The sequence below is a fragment of the Sylvia atricapilla genome, chromosome 12 (genome assembly GCF_009819655.1).
Source record: "Sylvia atricapilla isolate bSylAtr1 chromosome 12, bSylAtr1.pri, whole genome shotgun sequence".
NCBI classification, from domain to species: domain Eukaryota; kingdom Metazoa; phylum Chordata; class Aves; order Passeriformes; family Sylviidae; genus Sylvia; species Sylvia atricapilla.
The window spans coordinates 14243512-14268611 of NC_089151.1; the positions used below are offsets into that span (position 1 = coordinate 14243512).

General features: G+C 41.6%; 1 protein-coding gene across 1 annotated transcript; it reads left to right on the forward strand.

The window, feature by feature from the left end:
* The first annotated feature begins 24 nt into the window (after positions 1-24).
* VPS35 (VPS35 retromer complex component) lies at positions 25-24461 on the forward strand. The gene is made up of 17 exons (XM_066327916.1): positions 25-72; positions 6839-6937; positions 8270-8366; positions 8877-9000; positions 10338-10520; positions 10823-11036; positions 11771-11854; positions 12293-12402; positions 15392-15488; positions 15580-15728; positions 16220-16427; positions 16944-17099; positions 18811-18933; positions 19859-20038; positions 21200-21439; positions 22164-22307; positions 23565-24461. Exons 1-17 carry the CDS (start codon positions 70-72, stop codon positions 23742-23744), a joined length of 2391 nt encoding a protein of 796 aa, XP_066184013.1. The 5' UTR covers positions 25-69; the 3' UTR covers positions 23745-24461.
* Positions 24462-25100: the final 639 nt, after the last annotated feature.

A 25100-nucleotide genomic window follows, 5' to 3' on the forward strand; every position in this document is an offset into this window, starting at 1 on the left:
GGGCGGGGCGACGCGCGCGGCGCAGTCACATGACGGGGCGGCGCTGGCGGGGGCGGCGGCGGCGCGACCATGGTGAGGGGCAGCGGCCGGGGGGCGCGGGGAGCCGGGAGCCCCTGCCGCGGGCGGGCTGCGGCGGGATGGGGCGGCCGGCGGCCGAGCGATGGGCCCGGCCCGGCCCGGCCTCGGGGCAGCGCCTCGAGCGGCCGCGCTGGGCCGGCGGCGCGGCGGGCCCGGCCGGGTGCGGGGCTGCAGCGGGCGCGGAGGCCGCACGGTCCGGCCCGGGCGGGGCTGAGGTGCGGGCTGCGCCCGTTGTGTCGACGGTAACGCTGCCCGCGGCCTGCGCCGGGTCACCGCCTCGCTGCCTTCAGCCCGTTTGCTCGAAGGGGCGCAGGGGAAGATGGTGTTTTTACTAGGGAATCGCGGCCGTACCAGCGGTCAGTTTCCCTCTTTGCCGTGCTGTCCCCGGGTTAAACCCGGGCTTGTGTCATTGCCGGTTCTGTACACGTGTGCCCTGGCTGTCCGCCTTGCAGCCTTCGCTCCAGTCCCTCCCGACCCTCCAGGACTGCTGTCGTAGGCTTCCCGAGTAAACTTCCTTTCTTTTCCGGCAGAAGGGGCGGCTGTGCATTGATGGGCGCAGCTCATTAGCGCTCTTTGCCGCAGATGTTGGTGTTTGTTAGGCAGCGAGGCGAGGGTCAGCCACTTCTCCCAGGCTGTTAGCAATAGGACGGGAAGGCATCGTCTTAAGATGTGCCGGGGGAGGTTCAAATTGGACATTTGGAGGAATTTATTTACAAGACGGGTGATTAGACAATGGACTGCTCACGGGGGTAGTGGAGTCGCGGTCCCTGGAGGTGTTTAAGGAAGGACTGGACATGGCACTGAGTGCCGTGCTCTGGTTGGTAAGGTGGTGTTCGGCCACAGGTCGGACTCGATGTTTCCAACCTCATTCATTCTGTGAAACCTGAAATTGCCACGTGGAAATAGTGCCTACTGAGAAATACTTTTCAATCCTCAATGAAAATAAGGGGACAATCAAATTTCCCAGTAAAACAGAACTATCTATAATTTGCCTTCATTGGTATGTAATCTTCAATAAAATTTTAAGCAGCACTTGCTGGAACCACCACAACGTGTAATTAACCCAAGTGTGGTGTGTAAACAGTACTAACAGTATATAGATAGTGAGGCAGAGGATAACTGAATGCTTTGTAAAGAAGGGATTGCTTGGTTCTTAGGCATTCGAAACAGTTTCTTTTTAGAGTTATATGTATGTTGATCTCTGTATCTTTGGGGCTGGGCAAAACCTGTAGTGTTACATGAAAGAGGAAGGTGAAATACTGAAATGGGTGATGAGAAATGCTAAACCTATACAGTCACCAGTCTCTGTCCCCCACACAATTATTTTGTGGTAGTCATTAATTCAGCAATGAAATTTTCTCTGCCTGTCATTTCCATGGGAACTGGCCAGACACTTTTGTGCTCTCATGGCTTTTTTCTAAGAATAGCTGTTGTCAGGTGATTCAGAAAAAAAAAATAAAGTTACAGATGTTGAACATGGGATAATCACAGGCGTTAAACATGGGATAATTCCCAAATTAGGCTCCCCTGTGATTTCCTGTGGCTGAGCTTGGTTAAACTTTGAAGCTGAATGCTTAAGTACCTTTAACATGACTTGTTTTAAGAGGGCTCTGGTGGCTTTTGATCATACCCTGAATAAAAAGTCCATCTCTTTAATACTTAATTGTGTCTTGTGGCTTCCTGTAGCAGTAAGTACCAGTTTCAACATGTGAGAAATGCTTTCATCTCTCTGGTTTATCTCTGAGCTCCTATACTGTGAGATGTAATAGAAGTTCTGGAGCCTACAGTGTTGCAGAGAGATGCTTCCTGTATGGTATCAAATACTTATGGGGTATTTTGTTTTGCTGTAATTCCCTCAGTAGGTTGCAGAGTGCTGGTGTGCTGCTGTAGCTCACCCACCCTGTCCTGGGCAGCAGTCATTTGAAATGTCTCAGCGGTGTTGTGTTGGCAGGTAGTTTTAACAACATCCATCTGGGAGGAGGCAGGAAAACCTCCTTGGGTAAATGTCATTTGTTGTGATGCTCAGTACAGGCGTGTGAGCAAACAGAAGGAAGTGCCATGTGGAACAGGCTGTCAGCACATCAGTTAGCTAAAGAAAAGGACTATGGGAGATTAGATTGGAATGCACTTTCCAATGGAATGGAAGCAAACCCTTTTATTCATTATTATTTATATTCTGCATGAAGCTTAAGGCACCTGTGTCTCAGAACACGAGCTTTTAGGCTTGACAAGCTCCCTTGAACTCTGCTCTCTTTCAGTACTGTGTCATTCTTGAATACTCCAAGGTACCAGATTTTTAAGTGAAATAAATCAGCACAGTGGTTATTATTTTGGGCCCTCTCTAGAGTGCAGCTCAGTGTCAAATACAGAACTAAAAATGAATCTGATTCAACTGAGTGTTAGAAAATGAGTAAATCTTACGCAATAGGTGCAATGTTTGGTTTGTGTGTTCAGGAGTAATTGCTGTTATGAGGATAGGCATATATATGTTTGCTATATATAAATAATGTTTGTTGCTGCAGCAATGCACTTCCCTAATTGTTATATGCAGGATAACTTGTATTAACTATTCTGGCCAACTGTTTTCAAGCTGTTTTGAGTTTAAAAAAAGATGTTTTCCAAGGCAACTTACGGTTTAGTTTACTAGCCTTTATTAAAAAAAAAAAAAGTGCCAAAGAAACAAAACCTGAAAGAAACAACAACAACAACAAAAAACAAAACAAAACACACCAAAAGCCAGCTTTCCTCACCCACCCTCTCCAAATTCATCTGCTGTGAGTTTTGACTTCCATAACTTGCATATGGTAACTTACACTAGTCCTGTGCTCAGAGCAAAAAGCTTTTGTCTCTTGTGCAGAAACTGCTGAAACTGCTGGTGCAGCTGGGGGAGGCAGTTCTGTCCTTTCTCCACTGCTCAGTTTCTTCCTCATCGCTTCAGAGGAAAAATGAGTGAAGCAAAACTCTTCACATCAACTGTCCTTTTTCCTACCACATTTGCAATGTATCTGCAATACAGGTAGTGGATATAGCTCAGATATTTCTGAAGTCTAAATAGCTGTGTAATTGCTATAAACTGCTTCTCTTGTGCTCATGCAGGGGGTTGTACCTTACTGTACATGTAGTTGACAAGGCAGGATATTCTGTACTGCTGCTTTTGCCCAGGGTCAAAGTATCTTCCACTTCAAAAGCTGATGTTCAGGATTGTTTTTGTAGATGGGCTTAGGACTCCACAGTTGCTTTTTTGATAAAATGACACATGTAAATACCATCTTATGTTACACTGAAATTACCAGCCTAGTAAGATAAAGAACATAAACAGCTTTATTCAACGTGGAATGTGACAGAACTGTGTTCTGATTCAGTGTGTGCTCTGCTGGTTTTCACTGCTTTTGCTCTCTGTTCTTTTTCCTTCATTTGCCTTTTGTCACTGCAGCCTCAAACTTCAGGCATGTGTTGGTAGGACGCATGTGTCTTGATGTGATCTTGTGTATCACTTGATAATAACCAGGTTATGTTTGGGAGCCCCTGCAGTTCTAAAGCTGGAAGTAGCTTGCCTTCTGAAGTTTAAAGAAAAGGGTAAGCTGATACATATTCAGACTTTGAAAAGTAAGAATTGCAACTTGTTCGCTAGTGCTGCTGTTGTTTTCTATTCCTACAGAAGTAAAGCTGCTACAAACAACCCCTCAAGTGACACCACTGCTCCTGTTATATGCATTGTAGGTTATTTTGCTACCCATGTCACTTGAAAATGCTGCAGCTATCTTTTCTTCAGACATGAAGTACAGTGCCCTTGTAGTAAAGACATCTTTGTGTAGACCGATCACCTCAGTCCTCAAATCAGCACACATACAAATTGAATTTTCACCTTTCTTAATTCTCCATATCTTGGAGATATACCGAAGAAATAAATTATCTTGTGTTAATATGAAAAATGCTTCTGTTGATGAATTCAGTACTTAGTCCCAGTGTTAAATACAACATGGAACCTGGCTGTTGAAATTTAGAGCAGAAATGGAAGTGTTCCTGGTCTTCTGTTAATGCAGACAGAGTTTGATGTAAAGCTGACACTATAAATGAATGGAACTTCAATTTTTCCTCAGCTGCTGCAAAACTACAGTGATTAAAGTTCTGTGAGAAGATACAAATGTATCTGTTGAGCTGGTGTAATGAAAAGTATGGTCCCGAACTAGTTGTAGCTATGATTCTATTACCAAAGTAATGAAACCAACGCAGCTGGATTCAGCCAAATACTTCTTGGGGTTGTAGCAAACGTGTGTATGCTTCAGTAGTGCTTTGGCTTGATGTTGCTGTTAAAAAGCCTTTTCACAGCCCTGATTGCAGTGTTGTATGTGACTTTAGGCTGAACTAGGTGAATGGTAATCTGTTAATCGGCTGGGTTTTGTTATGGTTCACAGCCTGAACTGCTCTCCCAGCACTGTCTGGCCCCATGAACAGCTGGGGATGGAAGAGCAGGGCTGGTGGCTGTGGAAATGTAGAGCCCATCGGGAGAAGGGGGCTTAGGAGGTTGTGGTTAGTGTTAGCATTGCTGCATTGTTCCTGGCTGTGCTTTAATCGAGATTTGATGTGGTCAGAGCATATGGCATTCAGCTCAGTAGTGATTTATTTTCTTTAAAGCACTGGTATGGATTCAGGGGGCTGTAGAGTGTAACCAATGTTCTGGCACAGACATAACTCAGCAAGTCTGTTATGTGATGTTCTGATATTGATTACTGCACACTAGTCCCTGCTCTGTCATTTTATATTCCTTAAAAGTCTGATCTGCCATTGAATAATTAAAGCTTAGCAATTACAGCAAACTTCTGCTGGCAGAATGTACTTGTTTGGCAGTTTGAGGTTGTCTAAGGGTTTGTAGATATTGAATTGCCTGAGAAATAGGATCATCTAGCCATGGTTGCTGCTTTTTCCTTAATGCTTAAGTCGTTTTTGGAAGACCTGCGCACTGATTAATTATATACTGAGAAAGCTTTGTAAGAGATGCAGTCACTCTAATTAGCAGAGATGGCTTTTTCTTTAACTTCTTAATTAGTTATTAATTAGCAGCAGTGCATAGTTGGAGTATTACTGAGGCACACAGAGTCAAAGAAGTGTTGGTTGGAAGGAACCTTTTTCTCATATAACCTCCTTGAAGCAGATTTGTCACCTGTGTTAGATCAGATCGGCCTTGGTTTTGTCCAGTTGGGTGATTGAGGAGCTTCAAGAGCAGAGTTTCATTAGGGCACGATCAAGGCAGGACCAGTATCACAGAGCACTCTGTTTTCTGTATGTGGAAAAGGATAATGGGGAGATTTCAACTGCAGAACAAGAACCCAATTAAATGTGGGAAGTAACAGGTGTGAAATGCTCTGTAACATTAAATTGGTGTTAAACTAAAACTTCTGTTTTAATGAAGGCCTCAGTTTTAACCTCAGTCCTCAACAGATGCTTCTGGGGACTCCACACATGGAACATGTGGGAGTTGGCACTGAAGACAGAGTTTTTAAATACATTAGGGTGATGTAATTCATGCCCTTCCAGCTTGTTTCTGAAATGCAGTTAAAAGGAGGAGACCAGAGACCTTCTGAGCACAGTGGGTGAAGGGAACAAGTATAAATAGCTGAGAATATACTGAAGCCTCAGAGAAGCTGCTGTGCAAATCACTATGTACTTGGTATTTTTCAAGACTAGTGAAGATGTAGCTGAGATGCTGCATCAGTGCTTTTGTCTCCAACAGTATTTCAGAGGGGCCATATGAAAACAAACTGCAAGAACTGAGAGGAGTGGAGATACTCTGATGGGGTGTTGAAGGCTGGTCCTGAACAAGAGGTGGATGACTGTTTTCTTGTAAAGCCCCTGGAGGAGGGCTGGGTGCAGGGGGAGACAGCAGTAGGGGATCTGATCTATGGGAGTTTGGACATGTTAGCAAATAGCTTAAAGATGCTTGTAGAGACTGATCTAATTATTCTGGTAGAGGGAGGTAGAGGTAGCTGCAGTAGGCGGCCTGTTATGGCTGGGTTGAGGGGAAATATAAGGGTGTAAGCAATGGATTTGTTTAATGTTTTAAGAAATGTATGAACCTTGGAAAGTCAAAAGACAATGAAAGCTTCAGTTGGATGTGTAGTGTGCCTCTGAGGAGGAGCAAGAATGTCACTCTGACAGTGTGACTAGGACAAAGACACACAGAGTTGTTTCTCTTCAGCTTTCTGACCCAGTCTGCAAGTAGCTTCTACCTTCTGGAATGCACTAACTGCACTTTATCCTTTGCTTATCTGAAACTTGTGCTGAATGGAATGGTGTGGCTCAGATAGCAGTTGAGAACTTGTGACTTGTGAGCACAGAAAGCATCTGTGCAGCTGCAATGTGTGGTCTGGGCACTGCCTTGAAGCTCTGTGGACAGAAGTAACAACAGTGCTTCCTCTCATGCATGTGTCTCTGCATTCTCTTGGAGCTTTTCTTCCCAGACTGGAATCTTGACCTCTAAATGTTGGAAAGGAAAAGTTAGCCCTGCTCTGCCCCCGTGGCTTTGCTGTCCAAGAGGCAGTGGTGCTCACAGGCTACCTGTAACCTCCCCTCAGGATTTTGCAGGGCATGTGAACTTTCTCCATTACGTTTCACACAACTATTTCTGACCATCCTTCAGTGGTCACACTGCACTGTCACTTGCAGTGCATTCTGAAGTGTGGGAATCCAGGTTTAGTCAAATCATAAACAACTTCATGAAAATAATTGAATTCTGTTTTGTTTGGTTCCTTTTTTCCTCCAGCCAACAACACAGCAATCTCCTCAGGATGAACAGGAAAAGCTCCTGGATGAAGCCATTCAGGCTGTGAAGGTGCAGTCCTTCCAGATGAAGAGATGCTTGGTAAGAATGTGACTTTAAAATGCAATGAAGCTTCTTGTTTGCTAGGAATAAAACAGTGAATCAATACCAATCTCTAGTGCTGTGAGGAAAATTAACCCTTTATGTATCTTTGTGCCAGAGGCTTTGCCAATAAATGAGGCAGCTGCTCATAGAGAGTGAGCCTTGGGTGTTCTCTGAATGTGTCTTCCTGATTTTCCTCCAGTATTTGACAAGTTAGATGTACGTTTATAATCTACATACTTTCATTTAAATAAACCTAAGATCAACTTTATTATGAGATCATTGTTTATGTCCACCATTCTGTTGGTTTTTTTCATGTAGCCTTTCCTTGGTGTGACTGTCAGACTGAGAGGCTGTGTGGGATCAATTTTGTAGGGATTAACTGTAGATGGATGTGTGAATTCTTCTGTGACTGGAAAACACCCTGGGCTAGTGTTGTGCTGAGATTTTTATCTGTGAATTGTAGCCAATTCAGGCAGATTATGTACTCACATGTAGCTTTCCTGGGTTTGAGAAACCCCAGTTTTTATTTGGAGAAACTGCTTAAAGTTGCAATGAAAACTTAAATATTCCCATATGTTTTCATGTGGCTAGCCAAGCTAACTTTGTTTGCAGCCAAATGAGAGTAGCAAGAAGTGTAACACCTCTTCCAGTTTTGTGCTCAGTGGAATGCTTTGGCAATCTTGAAGTAGCTGCAGCTGCACTTTTCACTGCTATCTGTGATTAAGTGGCAGTATAAATACACTAAGTGGATCACACTAGCAATTCTTTTTGTTCTCCCTCAAAACTTACTGCTACTGCTTATGAGGGGTTGCTGAAATCTGTATAAGTGGTAGATTAGAGGTTTGTGGTTGTATTCTGTGATGCCAGATGATTAAATGCACCAGAAGTGTAAATGCAGACTAGTAAGGGGTGGCTTTCAGTGAGGTGTTTTTTGTGGGTGAGAAGGAGGGGAAGGTGATGATGGCAGTGTGTATTGTCTGTCTCCTTGAGGTTTCTAGGAGATGTGTGAGATCTGAGCAAAACAACAGACAGATTTGGAGGAGGGGAACCTGTTCTGTTTTGCTTGTTGGATAGAATCAGAGTGTTGCGTGCAGATTGCTGCATAAGCAGAATGATTTTAGATTTTTTTACCATTAGTATTGTGATTTATTACTGTAGCTCTGTCTTCAGATGCATCTACTTATCACCTCAGGGAAAATGTTCACTTAGTTAGCAGGTGGTACAGCATAAGCTAGATATTAGACCACTTGAGGGTTTTTTTAATAGATAAAAAATCCTGCAGTTGCCTGGTGTCATTTCTAACAGACTTTTCTCTTTGTTCCTCTGAAGGACAAGAACAAGCTGATGGATGCTCTGAAACATGCTTCCAACATGCTTGGGGAGCTGCGGACTTCTATGTTATCTCCCAAGAGCTATTACGAGCTCTGTATCCTTTCCAGAGGAAACTGATAGTTGAAATGTATTTGGAATGGGATGTTCATCTGCTTTTTTTTGGTACAATGGTGTCTTGTGTCAGATAGTTATTAGCATTTTTCTCACCAGTATTCAATTATGTATATATATATATTGTAGGAGAACAGATGCTTTGCTCACTGTGTAAGTTCAGTTTTTCTCTCTGGTATTAAACAGGTCTTTATTGTCTTTCGTATCTTCCTCTGGGAAGTTTCAGGAGACTAGTTCTAAAAACAGTATCAGCTCTGTAAAACAGCTCTTTCATTCCCAGTTTTATTCCCTTTTCTAATATGCTAAAAATTGATTAAAGGTTTGAGGTTAATTTTGCACATTTATCCCAATCATGATTACTGTTGAGAAGTACTGCCTGCTTGGGCATATTTCTATTTGGTATAGCACCTTTCTTCCAGGGTATGAATGAACAAATTGCTATGAAAATATATTGTGGACATTCTAACTTAAAATCCTTAACTCAGAGAAAAAGACATGGCAATTTCTGATGAGCTACACTACTTGGAAGTCTACCTGACAGATGAATTTGCCAAAGGCAGGAAAGTGGCAGACCTTTATGAGCTAGTACAGTATGCTGGAAATATCATTCCAAGACTGTAAGTGTGTGTTGGTGTCTGGCTTTGTTTGCTTTTTCTTTTTTAAACTGGTGAATAATTGTCTGACTGGCTTCAGACAGTGATTGGCTTCTCAGTCAGTTTACAGTGGTCAATAGTATTTCTGCCCATCTGGAGTGGATTACAGTCAAAATTCTGAGATTAGGCCAAGGGTGCAGGTGCAGAAGGTCAGTTCTTCATGTCAGTGTGTTAATTTTGCACGTGACCAGGATGAAAGCACTTCAATATTGGAATAAAGTTGGCTTTTGGGTAAAAAGCTGGTCAGTGGAAGATAACCAAGTACCACACTCTGATCAGGGAGATTGACTGTTTCTCTTACCTGAGGCTCTAGATCTTACCTTCTCCCACACAGTAGTTGTTTCATAACCTTCTGCCTTTCTAGAGAATCAGAAGTGTGAGAAGAATGCTGAAAGTTTGACTTCACTCTTAGAGTCTTTGTTTCTGAGGTTTTTTTTTTTTTTTTTGCAAAGTGGCTTGCCAGAAGTGATATTTGAAGGCCTGTGAGGCTTATATTTAAGTATATGACTGTTGGGCTGCAGTGCATCTTTGACCTAGTCTGTTTTGGGTTTTAGATTTTGCTTGGTACTCAGGTTTTTCATTCCTGACTTTATATTCATGCCAGGAAGAGGCTCTGGACACACCAGGCTGCATCTTCATGCAATTTCTGGAGTCTGGCTGATGGCTACCACAGTGTCTTCACCTCTGTGTGTAACCATCAGAGTGGTCTTCTGCCTGCTTGTTGACTCTGTTCTCCCTGACGAAACTTGTGGTGCTTTCATGGAGGCCCTGTGCATAGGGCAGAGGAGCAGGCAGGGAGGGGTGAGGCCTCAAAACTGAATACCTGGAGGTTCTGAGTAATGTAGTTCTTTTCTTCTAAGCTGAAGGGGAGTCCAAACATACTGGAGCAGCAGTCTTCTGCATCTCACATATTCCTGCTGCCTGTTACCTGATGCAGAGGTGCTGAGGGAAAGAGCACAAAGCCAGTAGTTCCTATCCTGCTAGACATGATGTGAGAGAGGCTTGAGTACTTCCCCATCATAGGTTACTTGTCTATAGGTGTCACAGCTCGTGTCTTTTCAGCTTAGTGGCATGCTGGAAGTATAAATGAGCTGGTCTGAGAGCATTCAGAACTTAGTGAGCATTACACATTCAGTGTATCAAATGTTGTAGTAAGGTCTAGTGGCTGTTCAGACTTACTGTGCTCTGGAGCAGAGGAAAATAGGAGTTGAAAGCTGACTAAAAATTCAATATATAACTATTGCCTTTAAATGTGATGCTGTTACTTTGTGACTGATTGTTTGACTCTGTGCCTTTTGCAGGTATCTGCTGATAACAGTAGGTGTTGTCTATGTCAAGTCATTTCCACAGTCCAGGAAAGATATTTTGAAAGACCTGGTGGAGATGTGCCGTGGAGTGCAGCATCCTCTTAGAGGCCTCTTTCTTAGAAACTATCTCCTGCAGTGTACCAGGAATATCTTACCAGATGAAGGCGAGCAAGCAGAGTAAGAAAGATGAGCTATAACTTGATAAAATTACTGTTAATAGAGCTTATTTAAATTTTCTGTGTGACTGACTTCAGATTTGAGAGAAGTAGATATGCTAGAATTCCATAGACTTGACAGGTGTTCTGTCCATTCAGAATTCCCTTTTAGCACTGAAGTTCCTCACAAGTGAGGATATGACCCCAGAAATCCCACCTCACACTTCCCCACCCTCTAACCTTAAAACCTTTGTGTTCCCCAGGAGCTGGAAGGATGAATACCTCTGACAAGCTTTTCTCTTCTTAACCTCTTATCAATTGCAGTGAAGAAACCACTGGAGACATCAGTGACTCAATGGATTTTGTGCTGCTGAACTTTGCTGAGATGAACAAACTGTGGGTGCGGATGCAGCACCAGGGCCACAGTCGGGACAGAGAGAAAAGGGAGCGCGAGAGGCAGGAGCTGAGGATCCTCGTGGGGACCAACCTGGTCCGCCTCAGCCAGCTGGAAGGGGTTAATGTGGAGCGATACAAGCAGGTGGGATGGCTCTCCATCCTTTCTGGCTTCTGTCTGCCAAACTGAACTAGTTTGGATTTCCAGATGAGCAGCTGGAAGTGTTACAGCTTTGCCAAAAGTTCAGTAATCCCAGTGCTTCTCAAACTCTTCACCTGAGGAAAAGTTGTGAATGCTCCTGAAGGTATACAGTGTATTCTCAGGCCAAGGGCATGATTCGCAGGTTCTCCTGTAATTCTATAACAGTGACAAGAAACTAAATTTCTCCTTCCAGGTTCCCATTTTTCTTGCAAAATAATGGGTTGGTCTAAGAGATATGTGCACATCCAGAGTTCTGGGATAGATTTCATAAGTTCCTAAAGCATTCAAGAGAACTGTTACTGTGTGAAATGACAGCAAAGGAAATGTATTATTTAAAAGTCTGTCCCTTGTAAGTTCTACCATACAGCTGCTGAAAACAGCTTTGAGTGGTGCTGCTGAGACCCTGGATATGTGCCAGCAAAGTCAGTAGCACTGACTTATGAAATCAAAGCTTGCATAATGTATGAAAGGGACAGACTTCTGAGATTGGTACTTTTTTTTTTTCTTCTGAAGGATGGAAATGCAGAAAAATGGGACTTTTTTTATCAGAAAGCCTTTATGTAGAAAATCAGCTGAGAACGGTTAGAAATTCTGCTCCGTTTGGATAAAATGCATATGTGAATATAACTTAGAAGGTAATTGTAAAATCACTGCTGGACCTTTACCCCCTTTTCCAGATTGTGCTGCCTGGAATACTGGAGCAAGTTGTGAACTGTAGAGATGCTTTAGCTCAGGAGTACCTCATGGAGTGCATCATACAGGTGAGCTGCTTAAGTTCAGTTGCAGTGATGGGACACAGGGATACTTCTATACACTTAAGATTCAGGCAGCTTTCATGTGTTCCTATGGACTGGAAAACTTCACCACTGGATCTTGTACACAGTGGCTTGTCCTGTATTTTTTACCAGATGGGCAGAGTGGAGATGGATCCATTTTGTGCTCCTTCTGTTGCAGTAGCTTGTAAGCATCTGAGCAGCAGTGCCTGTGTTATGAGTTTTAATAGAAAGGTGGGCCCTTGAGTTCCCCATTTGTTTTACATGTCTTGCTTCATGCATTTACCCAGTCAAGGTCAGCTTCATAGGCCAGAGTATATTTGCTATGTGGCTATCTGCTTTAGAATTATTCTGTTGCATTTTTCTTCTGTGTAACAATGGGCGAATTCAGTTTATAACTTGATGACTATTGATCTAAAACTTCAGGTTTTCCCAGATGAATTTCACCTCCAAACCCTGAACCCATTTCTCAGAGCCTGTGCTGAGCTGCACCAAAATGTGAATGTGAAAAATATAATTATTGCTTTAATTGACAGGTGAGTGACTAAGGGGGTGGAATTTGACTCAAAATTAAGTATGTGTTGTGCACAAGCAGATGATAATTCTTCTATCATTTGAAGATGTTTAATTTCTGATACCACTTCACTGTTTCCATGTCTTTCTATCAGCTGTAGTTAAAGCTGTGAAGAATATTATTTCTGTAGCTTCTACTCTCTGGACTCTGCTTTTACAGCTTCCAATGAAACCTGCTTTATGGACTGATTAAAACTTGTAAACAGACTAAGCCAGGAAACAGCCCATTTTGTATTGAGCAGTTTTATGCTTCAGAACTGAAGTGACAGCAGTGTCCTGCTTTGACAGCCATATCACTCATAGGTACCTATTGAAAAGTTGAAGATCCTAATGCCTAAATCATCTGTCAGGAATACTTCACCTTGCAGGGTCAAAGGTCAGAGAACATAACAATGCTTCTTCAGAACAGAGGTAGTAGGAAATGGGGCTACCTTCTTAATTCTTAGCATGCCACTAGCATCTTGACTATTCTCCCAAAAGCATGTTTTTCCTGTGGAGGTACTGCTTAAGGCTGCTTGCACTGAGTTCAGATTTGGGGGAGAAATCATAGAATCCTTTAGTTTGGAAAAGACTTTTCGGGCAAACTGAAATTTTAATTTGTATCCCGAAAGGAAACACATTTTCAGTGAGCACCTGCACTTTCTTGCTGCAGAAAGGAAGTGCACCTGTATGGCCTCAGGCCCTAGAAAAGCCTTGTCCTTTGCCTATGCATCCAGACATGTACCTTCACTGGTCCATGTATCAGTGTATGGACTTCAGTTACCACACAGGGATCTTGGGTCCCCCTGGCATTCAGCACTGGGTAGGATTACTGTATCCTCTCCAATGCCTCGAGAGGACTTGTGTGTATTGGGCATGACTGGTAAAACTTAAGATCTTGAGTTTGTTACTTACCAGGTCTGTAGTTTGTTTTCTCCAGGTTATGTCAGATTTATATGTCCAAGACTTTGGTTTTATTGGAATATCTTTCGGTGTTAGTTCATTTGTCAGAGACATTGTGTGTGCTGTCTTTGCTGCCTTCATAGACAGATGTTCACTGTTTGTTGGTTTCCCCCACTTCAGTGCTGTAGCTCAGATTTTTCATAATTTTGTTAGCTTTTAAAAAAAAAACACCCCAAAACTATAAACTCCAAACACCACAAATCCCAAGAAATGCTGCCTGTAACTGATTTTTGAGACTATCTTGATTACTTTTAAAAGAGATCATGGGATATTTTGCTAGGCTCTTACACTGGAATGTGTCGTTTTTGTGAGAAGGCTTTCCTTGTGTAGCTTTTGCTGATATACAGTAAAGTTTTTGTGTTCTTCCTGTTACAAACACCAGTAAGGGGCTGAGCAGCAGAGACCCTCTGTCCTTCTGCCTTACCACTGCTGGAGTCTGTTGGGCCACTGAAGGTTTCCAGAGCTCTTTCTTTGGGCTGTAGGACAAGGGCAGAGAGGTGGCAGTGCGATGGTTATCTTTGATAACAGCTTGAGATTTTAACTGTAATATTGGTGCCAGTGTTAGAGCATGTGAGTGGATCTGTCCTTGGAATCCATGTGTGCAGGGAGGATGTTGCTCTTGTGTTTGTGTTGGAGCAGCCATGGCCAAGAGCTTCAGTATTGTATAGTTAAGATGTGAAGCTGCCCTGTCTAGGTTGTCTTGGCATTTCTCATCTTTGTTTCAGCTAGCATTGGGTAATTGAATCTGAACATCAGTGACTGCTGAAGAAGCTTGTGAAAATTTTATCCTTAGTCCTATGGGGCTTTCCTGCTAAAGAAGTCTCTGCAAATTGTCTTGCTGCTTTGGGATCTTTGTTGCCTACTAAACCATTCATGACTTTTAATTATGCTGCCATCTGCCTGCAGCTTGTTCATACCTTGTAGCATTGCTGGCTTTATACTGAGCTGTTGCCAAGGAAAGCTGCCTTGTGCCTCTACAAAAAAGCAATGATTGTTCTTGGCTTTAGAAAGTCTGCTTCTTACCACTCTAATCAAATATAAGAATAGTTCAATGTGTTATTTTTCCCAGCAGTGAAGTTTCTTGGCCCCCTGGACTTTTCATATGTGTCTCTTTATTTCAGATCCAGGGTTCATTCAGAATCAAAACTGAGAAACCCTGTAGAAGGAATTTTAAAAAAAATTACTGCAATGCCTTTTACTAAATATTGTGTTCTTTTTCTAATTCCAAGTAGAATAATTTCAATAATTAGAAAGTCAAGATAGCAGTGCTGAGCTTCTTAAGCTGAAACTCTGTTAAGGTGTTAGCCTTCTGATAGTGGTGCTTTCTATCCTGTATCTCATTTTTGCAGAAATGATGGTTGGCATGACTTTCTCCTATTACAGATAAAATACCTCTCACTACCTCCTGAATGCTTGCTGGATGGCAATTTCTTGCTCCCACCTGCCCCCCCTCACCAAAAAAAAAAAATATTCTTTGCTTCTCCATTCTTCTCAAGGTCACTTTGTATTCTATTTTCTGCAAATAGTGTAAGTTCCAAACATGTTGGTTGGTCTTTAGTGACAAAGAATCGTTAAGTCAGCATATTCCTTTTGTGTGGTTTTTTCTCCAGAGGCTGTTTTGTGGAGGATGCTATTGGGTGTCTAATTTCAGTAATGTCACTGAATGAATAGATGCAGAATATTTGCTCTTCCATCAGCCTACTCTATACCTCTTTATCTGCTAGAAAAAACAGAGCACTTGCTTCTAGCTGAAGAACATCAATCATGAAATGTCCTTCCTGTTCCTTCTTCACCTTGCCTTTTCTATCAGCACTCTTTTCCAGGACTGATAAGTTACCAGGCTCAGTTGCTCATAAAGCTTATGACTTCCATTTATTTCCTTTTTGCTTGTAATAGAGCTTCCAAATATACCTAAAGGACTTGCTTTTTCTGCCAGTCCCTCTTTCTGCTCTGTATTTGAGGAGTGGGAAAGTGATCCTGACCAAGCTGCTTTCCTTGCTCTGTCACCAGGTTAGCTTTATTTGCACATCGTGAAGATGGACCTGGCATCCCAGCAGATATCAAACTGTTTGATATCTTTTCACAGCAGGTTGCTACTGTTATACAGGTATGTTGGGTATCCCTGCATGCAGTTTTGGGGGTGTTTTTCTGCAGACTTCTGTGCTTTATTATGAGCTTTGTGCTCTCTTAAATTTCAGTCTCGGCAGGATATGCCCTCAGAGGATGTGGTGTCTTTGCAAGTTTCTCTCATTAACCTGGCTATGAAATGCTACCCAGACCGTGTGGACTATGTTGACAAGGTGTTGGAGACTACTGTGGAAATATTCAACAAACTTAATCTGGAACAGTAAGTGTGTCTTTCATTTTCGTTGGCATGGCAGTTAATACCCTAAAATCAGGCCTTTTGCCTTTCACCACATTTGGTGAGATAGCAGAGCCATGACCTGGATGTGTAAGGTCACTGCTTTTGGACTGAGCTGCAGCAGCTCTGATAAACTCCTCACAAACCAGGACTTGCTCTCCTGTGCATAAGTTATGCTGTACAGCCACACAATGTGTGTGTGTTTTGTAGGCATCCCTTACAGCACTCTAAGAGTTCTCTATTGTTGCATTTGCTGCTACACTCTCTGCTTCTGCTGGCAGCAACTTAAAACATGTATTTGTTACTGTATGTCCCAAAGCTGACTTTACTTTGATACTCATTTCCTTTCTCCCTATCACCAAGTTGCTTGATGGTTGTTGTATACTTAAGAACTGATACTCTGAAGCAGACTTTAAACCTGTCTACATGTGTGAGCCATTGACTAATTGTGGTTTTTTACATTTATTTTCTTTTAGTATTGCAACAAGTAGTGCTGTTTCGAAGGAGCTGACTAGACTTTTGAAAATCCCAGTTGATACTTACAACAATATCCTGACAGTTCTGAAACTAAAACATTTTCACCCACTCTTTGAATACTTTGATTACGAGTCCAGGAAGAGCATGAGTTGTTACGTGCTTAGCAATGTATTGGATTATAACACAGAAATTGTGTCCCAAGATCAGGTATGATATATATGTAAGTTAACTTGAAATTCTAGGTATTTAAATGACTGTTCAAAGACCTGAAAACACACTTAATGACTTCATGCAGGGTATGCTTTGTTTCCCAGCCTGCATGCCCCTGCCTCCCCTGGCACAGGCTTTATCCCGCTTGGTAATTCTTTCTCTCATGTTCTTAAATGTCTTTGAACATCTTACCTAACCTCATCCTAGAGGCTACTTCTGATATACCCTACCTCAGCCTAGGCAATAATCTGTTGAGTGTGAACAAAGACCCTGAATCCCTTTAAAACTGAGTCTGCTGTCTAAAGGAGGCTGCATAGCCTTTGGAATCTGAATTTCCTCTGCACTGCTGTGCTGCCCTGGCCCACTTGTGCTGAGAGGGACCCTTCCTTAGGGTGTAAGGCACATATGTCTGAAACATCACCGCTGTGAGCAGCTGTAAAGATGTTCCCAGTTGCTGGCAGTTTATTCTTATGGAGTAGTAGTTTAAACAGGGCTTCTATTGCATTTTAACAGGTTGATGCTATCATGAATTTGGTATCCACGCTGATCCAGGATCAGCCAGATCAGCCTGCTGAAGATCCTGACCCTGAAGACTTTGCTGATGAGCAGAGTCTTGTGGGAAGATTCATTCATCTGCTGCGTTCTGATGACCCTGACCAACAGTACCTGGTTGGTGACTGGTGCTTCTCAATGTCTCTGCTCTCTGAACTGTCACAGTTCTTGCATTATTGACTGCACAAAACTTGGGTGAAGCTGGGAGTTGGGGCATCACTGCTTTGGGACTACAGACTCAGTAGAGAACATTATATATGACACCTTCATGGTAGGATGATATGTTGCTTATTCGGAAAAAGTAGATGAGGACTTAAGCATTTGTTGATTTAAAGTTTTCATCCCATGAGGTAGTAACTATCTGTATTAGTTTGTGGAACTCTTACTGTTCTGACAACTTCATATAACCATCTGTTGAAAACACAGCAAGTGCTACTTGGAGTACTGTGCTATTTGTGTATTTTGATACCAAGAGAATTCAAAAAACCTCAGAAAATACAGCTTGGTATGCTTGGCCCTAGGGATTTTAATTTCTGTAAGGATGGGGTCTTAATACAGCATGTAGTGTCCTGCTGCATGGTTCCAAATACTTTTCCTCTCTGCTTGGTCCATCTGTAACAGTAAATTTGACACGTCCTTGAAAGTTGTGCATTATGGTACTTGTAACGGCTTGAGTTGATCTATGGCAGCTTAATATAGTTCTCTGTAGTTGTTAATCTGCTATATCTGGCTTTAGGGAGGTCACTTTAACACACACTTCTCAAGAGAGTGTATTTAAAGTTTGAGTAGAGGGCCAGGGATATCCTGTCTATGCCAGATCCACTGGGAAGCTGGCAGAAGCTGTGCTCAAGTTGGGTGCTGCTGCACATGGCACAGTCAGCTCATGTCAGAGTCAGGCCTGCTTAGGGACTACTGTGAAGTTACAGTTTGTGCCTGAAATAAAATTGACTGACTGTCCTGAAGCTGCAGCAGTATCACACTTTATAAACAGCGAGAATAGAACAACAGAACAAAGTGCAAGCTATGCATAACACAACTAGCATTGATTTGGCTTGGCTTTAAGGTCTGCTATAAAAAATTCTTGCTTGGAGTGTAATGAAACTTGTGTAATGGGGAGAAGCATAGATTTACAGGAATTGGAGACTTGTGTTTCAGGACCTTACTGCTGGAGTAAAGCAGAAAGGTGGTTGTTTTTTTTTTTTTTTTTTTGGTGGGTTGTGGGTTGTTTTGTTTTTCTTACAGAGACCAAAGCTTTTCTCAAAGGAATGCTGGCACCAAGGAAATTGATATTTCTACCCCCAAAGAATTTACCTAGCTAGAGATCTTGAAGATGTTTTTGCAAAGATTCTGAGTATCAGTCTGTCTTTCTCATCTAGCAGTGCTTTGCTTTAATCACATTGACCACCTTTAAATGCCATCAAAGGATTTGGCACATTATCTTTTGGGTACAATTCTATGAGCTACTTAACACCTTTTAGTAATAATGCTGAATAGTTCCCTCAGCATCACAAATGCTTGCATCAAATTTTTCTACAATACAGCAGCAGCAGGAAAATATCCAAGGCTATAAGATTTTCACAGTATCTCACTTTAAATTATGCATTCTGTATGGAAGATAGATGAAATGCAAATTCAAACAGCCTAGTCCAAGTGTACTAGCCAGAGTGGCTAACCAGTGTGTAATGGGTGATTACAGACTTCTGTATAATCAGGTTAATTACATGAATTCTGCATCTAATCTAAAAATATGTTGGGGATGGGGCCCTAAGCTGCCCTTGAGTGCTTGTTTCTGTGCAGGACTCTCTGAGCTCACAGTGTTCTGTTCTAGATCCTCAACACGGCCCGGAAGCACTTTGGGGCAGGGGGGAACCAGCGCATTCGTTTCACACTGCCACCCTTGGTTTTTGCTGCCTACCAGCTCGCTTTTCGCTACAAAGAGAACTCCAAAGTGGTAAGTTCACCTCCAGCTTGCTCCTGTGAGCTTGCTTGGCTTTATTTTCTTGAAAATGCATTTTGTCTGGCTGCATAAGTGTGTTCAGACTTGATACAGAAGGCTAGTTTTGTTTGGGTTTTTTCTCAAGGCAGATTTTTTCTTGAAGCTTGAATGCTTTTTAATTTAATGAAGATTTTTATGAAATCATAGTAAATTACTTTAGTACTTTAGAAGTGATGAAGCAGAAATTGACCAGTTTTGCTTATTCATTAAGGTGACTGATAATGTGCCTTTACTGGAGACCAGAACTGATGGCATAAAATTGATTTAAATCTGGATATTGACATTAATAAATTGATAAATTGTAGCTACATTATTGTAATGTTTCTAAATCTACAATAAGGCACTTGTTTTAATTTACACAGTAGTACTAAAAGTGTACATTATAATAATGACTGATGCATTTTGGCTCTCAAATGCTTTCTGGTTGAGATAGTTACCTTAAGTATGTATTTATTTATTTATTGTGGGTGTTATATTTTGGGGAAATAAGTTCAAATGTTTGTTAAAATTCTCTTCAAAATGAAGGTTTTAAAATTCCACTTCTGATTGCTCCAGACTGAACAGAATTTTTCTCCCCTTGGCTAGCTAGGCTTTTGCTCAGTTATGTGCCAAGCATAGCTGTCCTAACTGCAGTGTTAGTTCAGTGTAGGGTTCTGAGGAAGGCTCCTGTGAGCTGGTAGGAAAAATGGGTGTGAAATTTTTGTAAATGAAAGAAATACTTTGTGCAGGCCCACTGAAGCCAACACTGCACCGGTGGGGGCATTGGAGTGGTATCAGAGGGCAACAGACTGGAGCACTTAACAGATCTTAGAACAATTTAGATTCCCTTTTCCTTGTAGCAATGCTGTTGTTCAAGCCTTCACTTGTTTTTCTTGTCTAGGATGACAAATGGGAAAAGAAGTGCCAGAAGATCTTCTCGTTTGCTCATCAGACCATCAGTGCTCTGATCAAAGCAGAGCTGGCAGAGCTGCCTCTCCGCCTCTTCCTGCAGGGAGCGCTGGCTGCGGGAGAGATTGGCTTTGAGAATCATGAAACTGTGGCCTATGAGTTCATGTCCCAGGTGAGTGTCCCACTACTGGGGCTGGTGTCCTGTGCTGCCTTCACTTTGATTTGGGTAGGTTTGCTGACCACTGAACCATCTGGTGTGACTAAAACACCTGAAATGATGGACAGCCAGTGCTACTAGGTAGAAACTCCTCATTTCATTCTTGCTTCCCAGGCTGCTGTGGAATTAAGCTCCATTGCTACTGATTTGAATACTCAGTCTGACAACAGTGGTATGTTGCAATGCTGCCTCCTGCTCGTGTAGTTGGCTCACTGGAGGAGTGTAGTTTTCTCAGCATAAAAAGCTCCTTCACTGCTTCTGTCTCCAGCTCCTGATATCCAGCTGGTATTGCCCTGACCACAAGCACTTTTTGGAAGTTCTCTAAAATCTGCAGTGTTCACAACTGCTGTGCTGGGCTTTCCAATTAAACTCCTTGTATTAGAACCTATTATAAACTACTCTGAAAATCTCTTCGAACTTGTAACTTAAGCCTTACTTGTTGCAAAAACCTTCCCCTCCTCCCATCACATAAAGAACTGATGTGTTCCATGTTATCCACATTGTAGCTTTGTCCTAATTTTTCCTCTAATACTGCTACTAAATGCATGTTTTTAAACAGAGTTGCTGATAAGCTGGGTTTGCTCACTGTGTTGTATCAGTTGCTGTTGTAGCACAATTCTGATGATGAGAGCAGCATGACAATTATGTACTTTCCATTAGAGATATGGTTCAAGATTTGTCAATTCTCTGAAGATTCTTCATCTATGTGGCAGCAGTGCAAGTGCTTTTCATATTTACTCTGTTATCACTGACGTGCCATCAGCTTCTGCTCTGCTAGTTTGTGTTTCAAAGAACCAAATCTTCTTTGAGGACTGTTTCTGCTGCTGAAGTTCTGTGCTTGAATAGGTGCTTGAGATGAGGAAAAATTCAATCTTCAGATTATATGTGGGATCTCACTTGTTTGCTATGACCACTTGAATACTATTTCTTGTAAGACTTTTCTCTGGTCTGTGGATGTACTTGATTTTTACACTCTACATGAAAGATTTTTTTTTTTCCTTCCTGAGGCTTTTAACAAATGCAAATCTGGACAGTTTCTTGCTGTGTCAGTAGCAGGTGTGATTATTTTTTTTTTCTGATGTGTTCTGATTGAATCTCGCTTTCTCCCTTGTCTAGGCCTTCTCGCTATATGAAGATGAAATCAGTGACTCAAAAGCACAGCTGGCTGCAATCACCTTGATAATTGGGACATTTGAGAGGATGAAGTGCTTCAGTGAGGAGAACCATGAGCCTTTGAGGACTCAGTGTGCACTGGCAGCCTCCAAACTCCTCAAGAAGCCAGACCAGTGCCGAGCTGTGAGCACTTGTGCCCATCTCTTCTGGTCTGGCCGAAACACTGACAAGAATGGAGAGGAGGTAAGAACAAAGTGACAGCAGTGGGACACCTCCTGCCTCAGTTAACAGTTCTGCCTTTCTTCTATAGACACTCCTAAAGTAGATACATTGGTGAAGTAGGTTTGGTTTGGCTGGAATTTATTCTAATTCATGAAACCTCTAATACTCTCTGCAGTGTAAATTGCATAAATAAAAAAAAAGGAGAAAACTCTAAGGGTGGAAGTACCACGCAAACTTTTGAGTGTCAGCTAGTTTAAAGGCTAGTTGACTGTGCTGCACTTGCTTGTATTTATTATATTGGCTCAATTTGCATGTGAACTACTAAACTTCCAAATTCAGGATAAAAGTTGTTGAAGTAAAGGTAAAAAAAAATCCTCTCTGTTCTTCAGGGCTCAGCACATAAGTTGTTGTCATTTTAAGGAGCAGTGTTTGAAACGTAGTTTTCAAAGTTTGAAAAATACTTTTCAAACCATTATGGTACATGTTACAAAATTAGAGTTATTTGACCTCATAGTTGAAGGCTTTCAACAGCTGTTCATGTTACTGTGCAGTTTAACAAAATCTAATGTTGGTGGCAGTCAGGCAGGGTGGGCTTTCAGTGACAGCTTGCTCTTTTGCTCTTGCAGTTTGTGTAGTTTTGTGTTTCTGTGGCAGACCCCCAGGAAATGCTGTGTGTGCCAAGGGAAGATACTGGAGCTCCCTAAGGTTCTTTTATTTCTTGTAACTTTGGTGTTTTTCCTTCTAGCTTCATGGAGGAAAAAGAGTGATGGAATGCCTAAAGAAGGCTCTGAAGATAGCAAATCAGTGCATGGACCCCTCTCTGCAAGTCCAGCTTTTCATAGAAATTCTGAACAGATATATCTATTTTTATGAAAAGGAAAATGAGGCGGTGAGTGAAAATCCATTCTCTATTGCATCTTTTTAAAAGAATGTTCCTTTAAACTCTTCATTCACACTTACACCACAAATTCTCTTCAGCTTGCCCTGTAGTCTCATGAGAGGCACAAGTTCTTGTCATAAGAGAGAAATCAATTCTTGATGTGCTAGTAAAACTATTGGATTAAATTTTATTCTTCTCACACTGGGGGAAATGTTTGCAGTTTAGTTAGGAATTTAAATATTGTGGGACTTGTATAACTGAAATATTTTAGGTTAAAATTTACTGGAACTTACATGAGAAAGTAGCAAGATTCTAGCTTCAGAGCTACACATTTATTAATGTGTACATAAGAGAGAGAAAGTTCTTTACAGGTGTTCATGGTCACTGCTGACTCTGCTGGGTCGGTGTAAGCTTAAATTTCACAAAATAGATATGACACCATATTTATATTGTTTAAATTTTAAACAATTTAAAAGCCTAAATTGTTTGTGTGTATAATCTGAGATAGTTACCTGATCCATTTTCTGTTAGCAGATAAAGAAGAATGATGCAGTTCGCATGCTTGGTCAAGTAGAGATCAGTGTCTCCTCTGATGTCATTGACTGAGAGCAGACATTAAAGAATACCCTGTAGTTCTGAGAGAATTCCTAAAGAAATTTGAGGGATTTGCTGACTTTCCAATAACTGAACTGGCTTCTCAGTATAGGAGTTCTCTAGTATTGGAGATGCTGTGTACTGATGGAGAGGAAAATAAAGCTTTAAGTTTCAAAGCACTTGGCAGTAAAAATACTCTCGGGATACTCTGGTGGCTTGCAGTGTGTTTTGTGTAGTGCTGAACTTCAGCCCACAGGCAGCTATGACTTGTTCTCAGGGAATAACTTTAAATCTGGTATTACCATCCTGACTGACTTCTATAAGAAACCATTATCTCACAGTGCATATACAATCTGATTGTGTGTGCTTTTTAAATTTGTATTGAATACACTGCAGACAAATGCTGTTGGAATAGTTATGAAGCTCTCAGGCTAATGACAAGTTTTTCATATTTGCTGGGATTGGGGGAATTTCCACAGAACTCTGAAATTGGATGGAAGGGTCCTGTGAGGAACCAGAGAAGGCAGTCCCCAACAGTTTGTCTGCATACAGTCTTACCAGCATTTGGAAGGATTGTCCAAATACAGATAGCTTAAAGCCAAGTCTGTTAAAACTAATGTCTGTGCACTTGTACACAGGTGGTGCTGATGACTTCTATTTTATGTTCTGTAGGTGACAATTCAGGTTTTGAATCAGCTTATACAGAAGATCAGAGAAGATCTCCCAAACCTTGAGTCTACTGAAGAAACAGAACAAATTAACAAACACTTTCACAACACACTGGAGCACTTGCGTCTGAGGAGGGAATCACCAGAATCTGAGGGGCCAATTTATGAAGGTCTTGTTCTTTAGAAAGACACGCACTGTACCCGTTTTCATTTACATACCTTTTTTTTTTTTTTTTAAGATAGGTTCCTAGGTTGTGCCTTTCAGAAATGTCAAAGATTAACATTCATGTGTTCAGTCTGGCACTTCAAACACTTGTGTTGAGTACTCTAACAAATTTGGAAGGTTGGACCAGCAACTACAGGTTTCATCAGTTAGCATGGCTGAAACTTTCTTTGAAATCCATGTGACATGGTAGGGCTCTTCAGTTCTGATTTCTCTTCTGTCTGTTCACTGTTGCTTCTGTAGCACTAGAGCTCTAAACTGGCAGTGACTGTCAGCTGAAACTGTGTCTGATCCTTACAGAGCATCAGATTTTTGGGATTATTGTATGTCAAATTCTGCTTGTGCTTTTCTTTTAATGCGAGTTAAGACTAAGTGTAATATTTTTCCCTAAAACTAGAATATATTAATGCATGTTTGGAGAGTTTTAAAGTACCATGTTCAAAAACAGAAGTTATATTTTGCATATTAAGGCTCTGTGATGTTCAGTGAGGGCCAGTACTGTGCACAGGGCATATTTATCAAGATAATTTTGTTCCAAATAGTATAAAAAATAGAGAAATTGCAATCTATATAGATATGTATAACCTTCATTACTGTAAATTTAGGGGAAAATGCATTACACAAGTTTATTCAGTATCATGATTTTGCACCAGTGAAACAATAAAGTTGCTATTAACACCTGTTGTTTCATGTCTCTTCAGAGCCCACTGTTGAACTCAAAGTTAATCTTGAACCTTCTGATAAAAGTGAAAGAACTTCTGTTTTGTAGGGACAGAAAAATCAAGGCATAGTTACCCTGGCTGAGCTGAGTGACTGTGCTGGCATTTCTAATGTAGGAGTTTGTGACACAAACCCAGTGTTTTTCCACATGGTGCTGAGATGATGTGTGCTCACATTTCAGAATGCTTTTATAACTTCCTGGAGTGAGGAAGAATCCTGCTGGATTCTGTGCCAGAGAGTTGAGTGAAAATTGAATGACAGTGCTGTAGGAAACTGAGCAGTAGAGCACAGCCAGTGGCAGCTCCTGTGAAGCTGGTCCAGTCCTTGGGTTAATGCCAGTTGCTGAAAGTTTTGACCTGTCTAGTTTGCCTGTACTGAGTGTGATGTCCTAAAGATAACTGATTGAATTGCATTACTCCTGGAGTGACCTTTCCTTTTCTGAAAATGTGTCCTGGCTTGATTGCATAGTAAATGAAACTTTGTGGGATTGTTCAGTAATTTAGTGCTACCTGTTTTCTGAAAAAGGCAAATACAATCCTAGGAAACCGTTGCAGAGTAGACAACAATTAGATCATTAATATACTGATGAATAAGTAT

Excerpts from the sequence above, each read along its gene's own strand:
- VPS35 (XM_066327916.1), top strand. Across the intron at positions 11,037-11,770 it reads ATGTGGAGCGATACAAGCAG|ATTGTGCTGCCTGGAATACT; the intron begins GTGGGATGGCTC and ends CCCCTTTTCCAG. Across the intron at positions 15,729-16,219 it reads AACAAACTTAATCTGGAACA|TATTGCAACAAGTAGTGCTG; the intron begins GTAAGTGTGTCT and ends ATTTTCTTTTAG.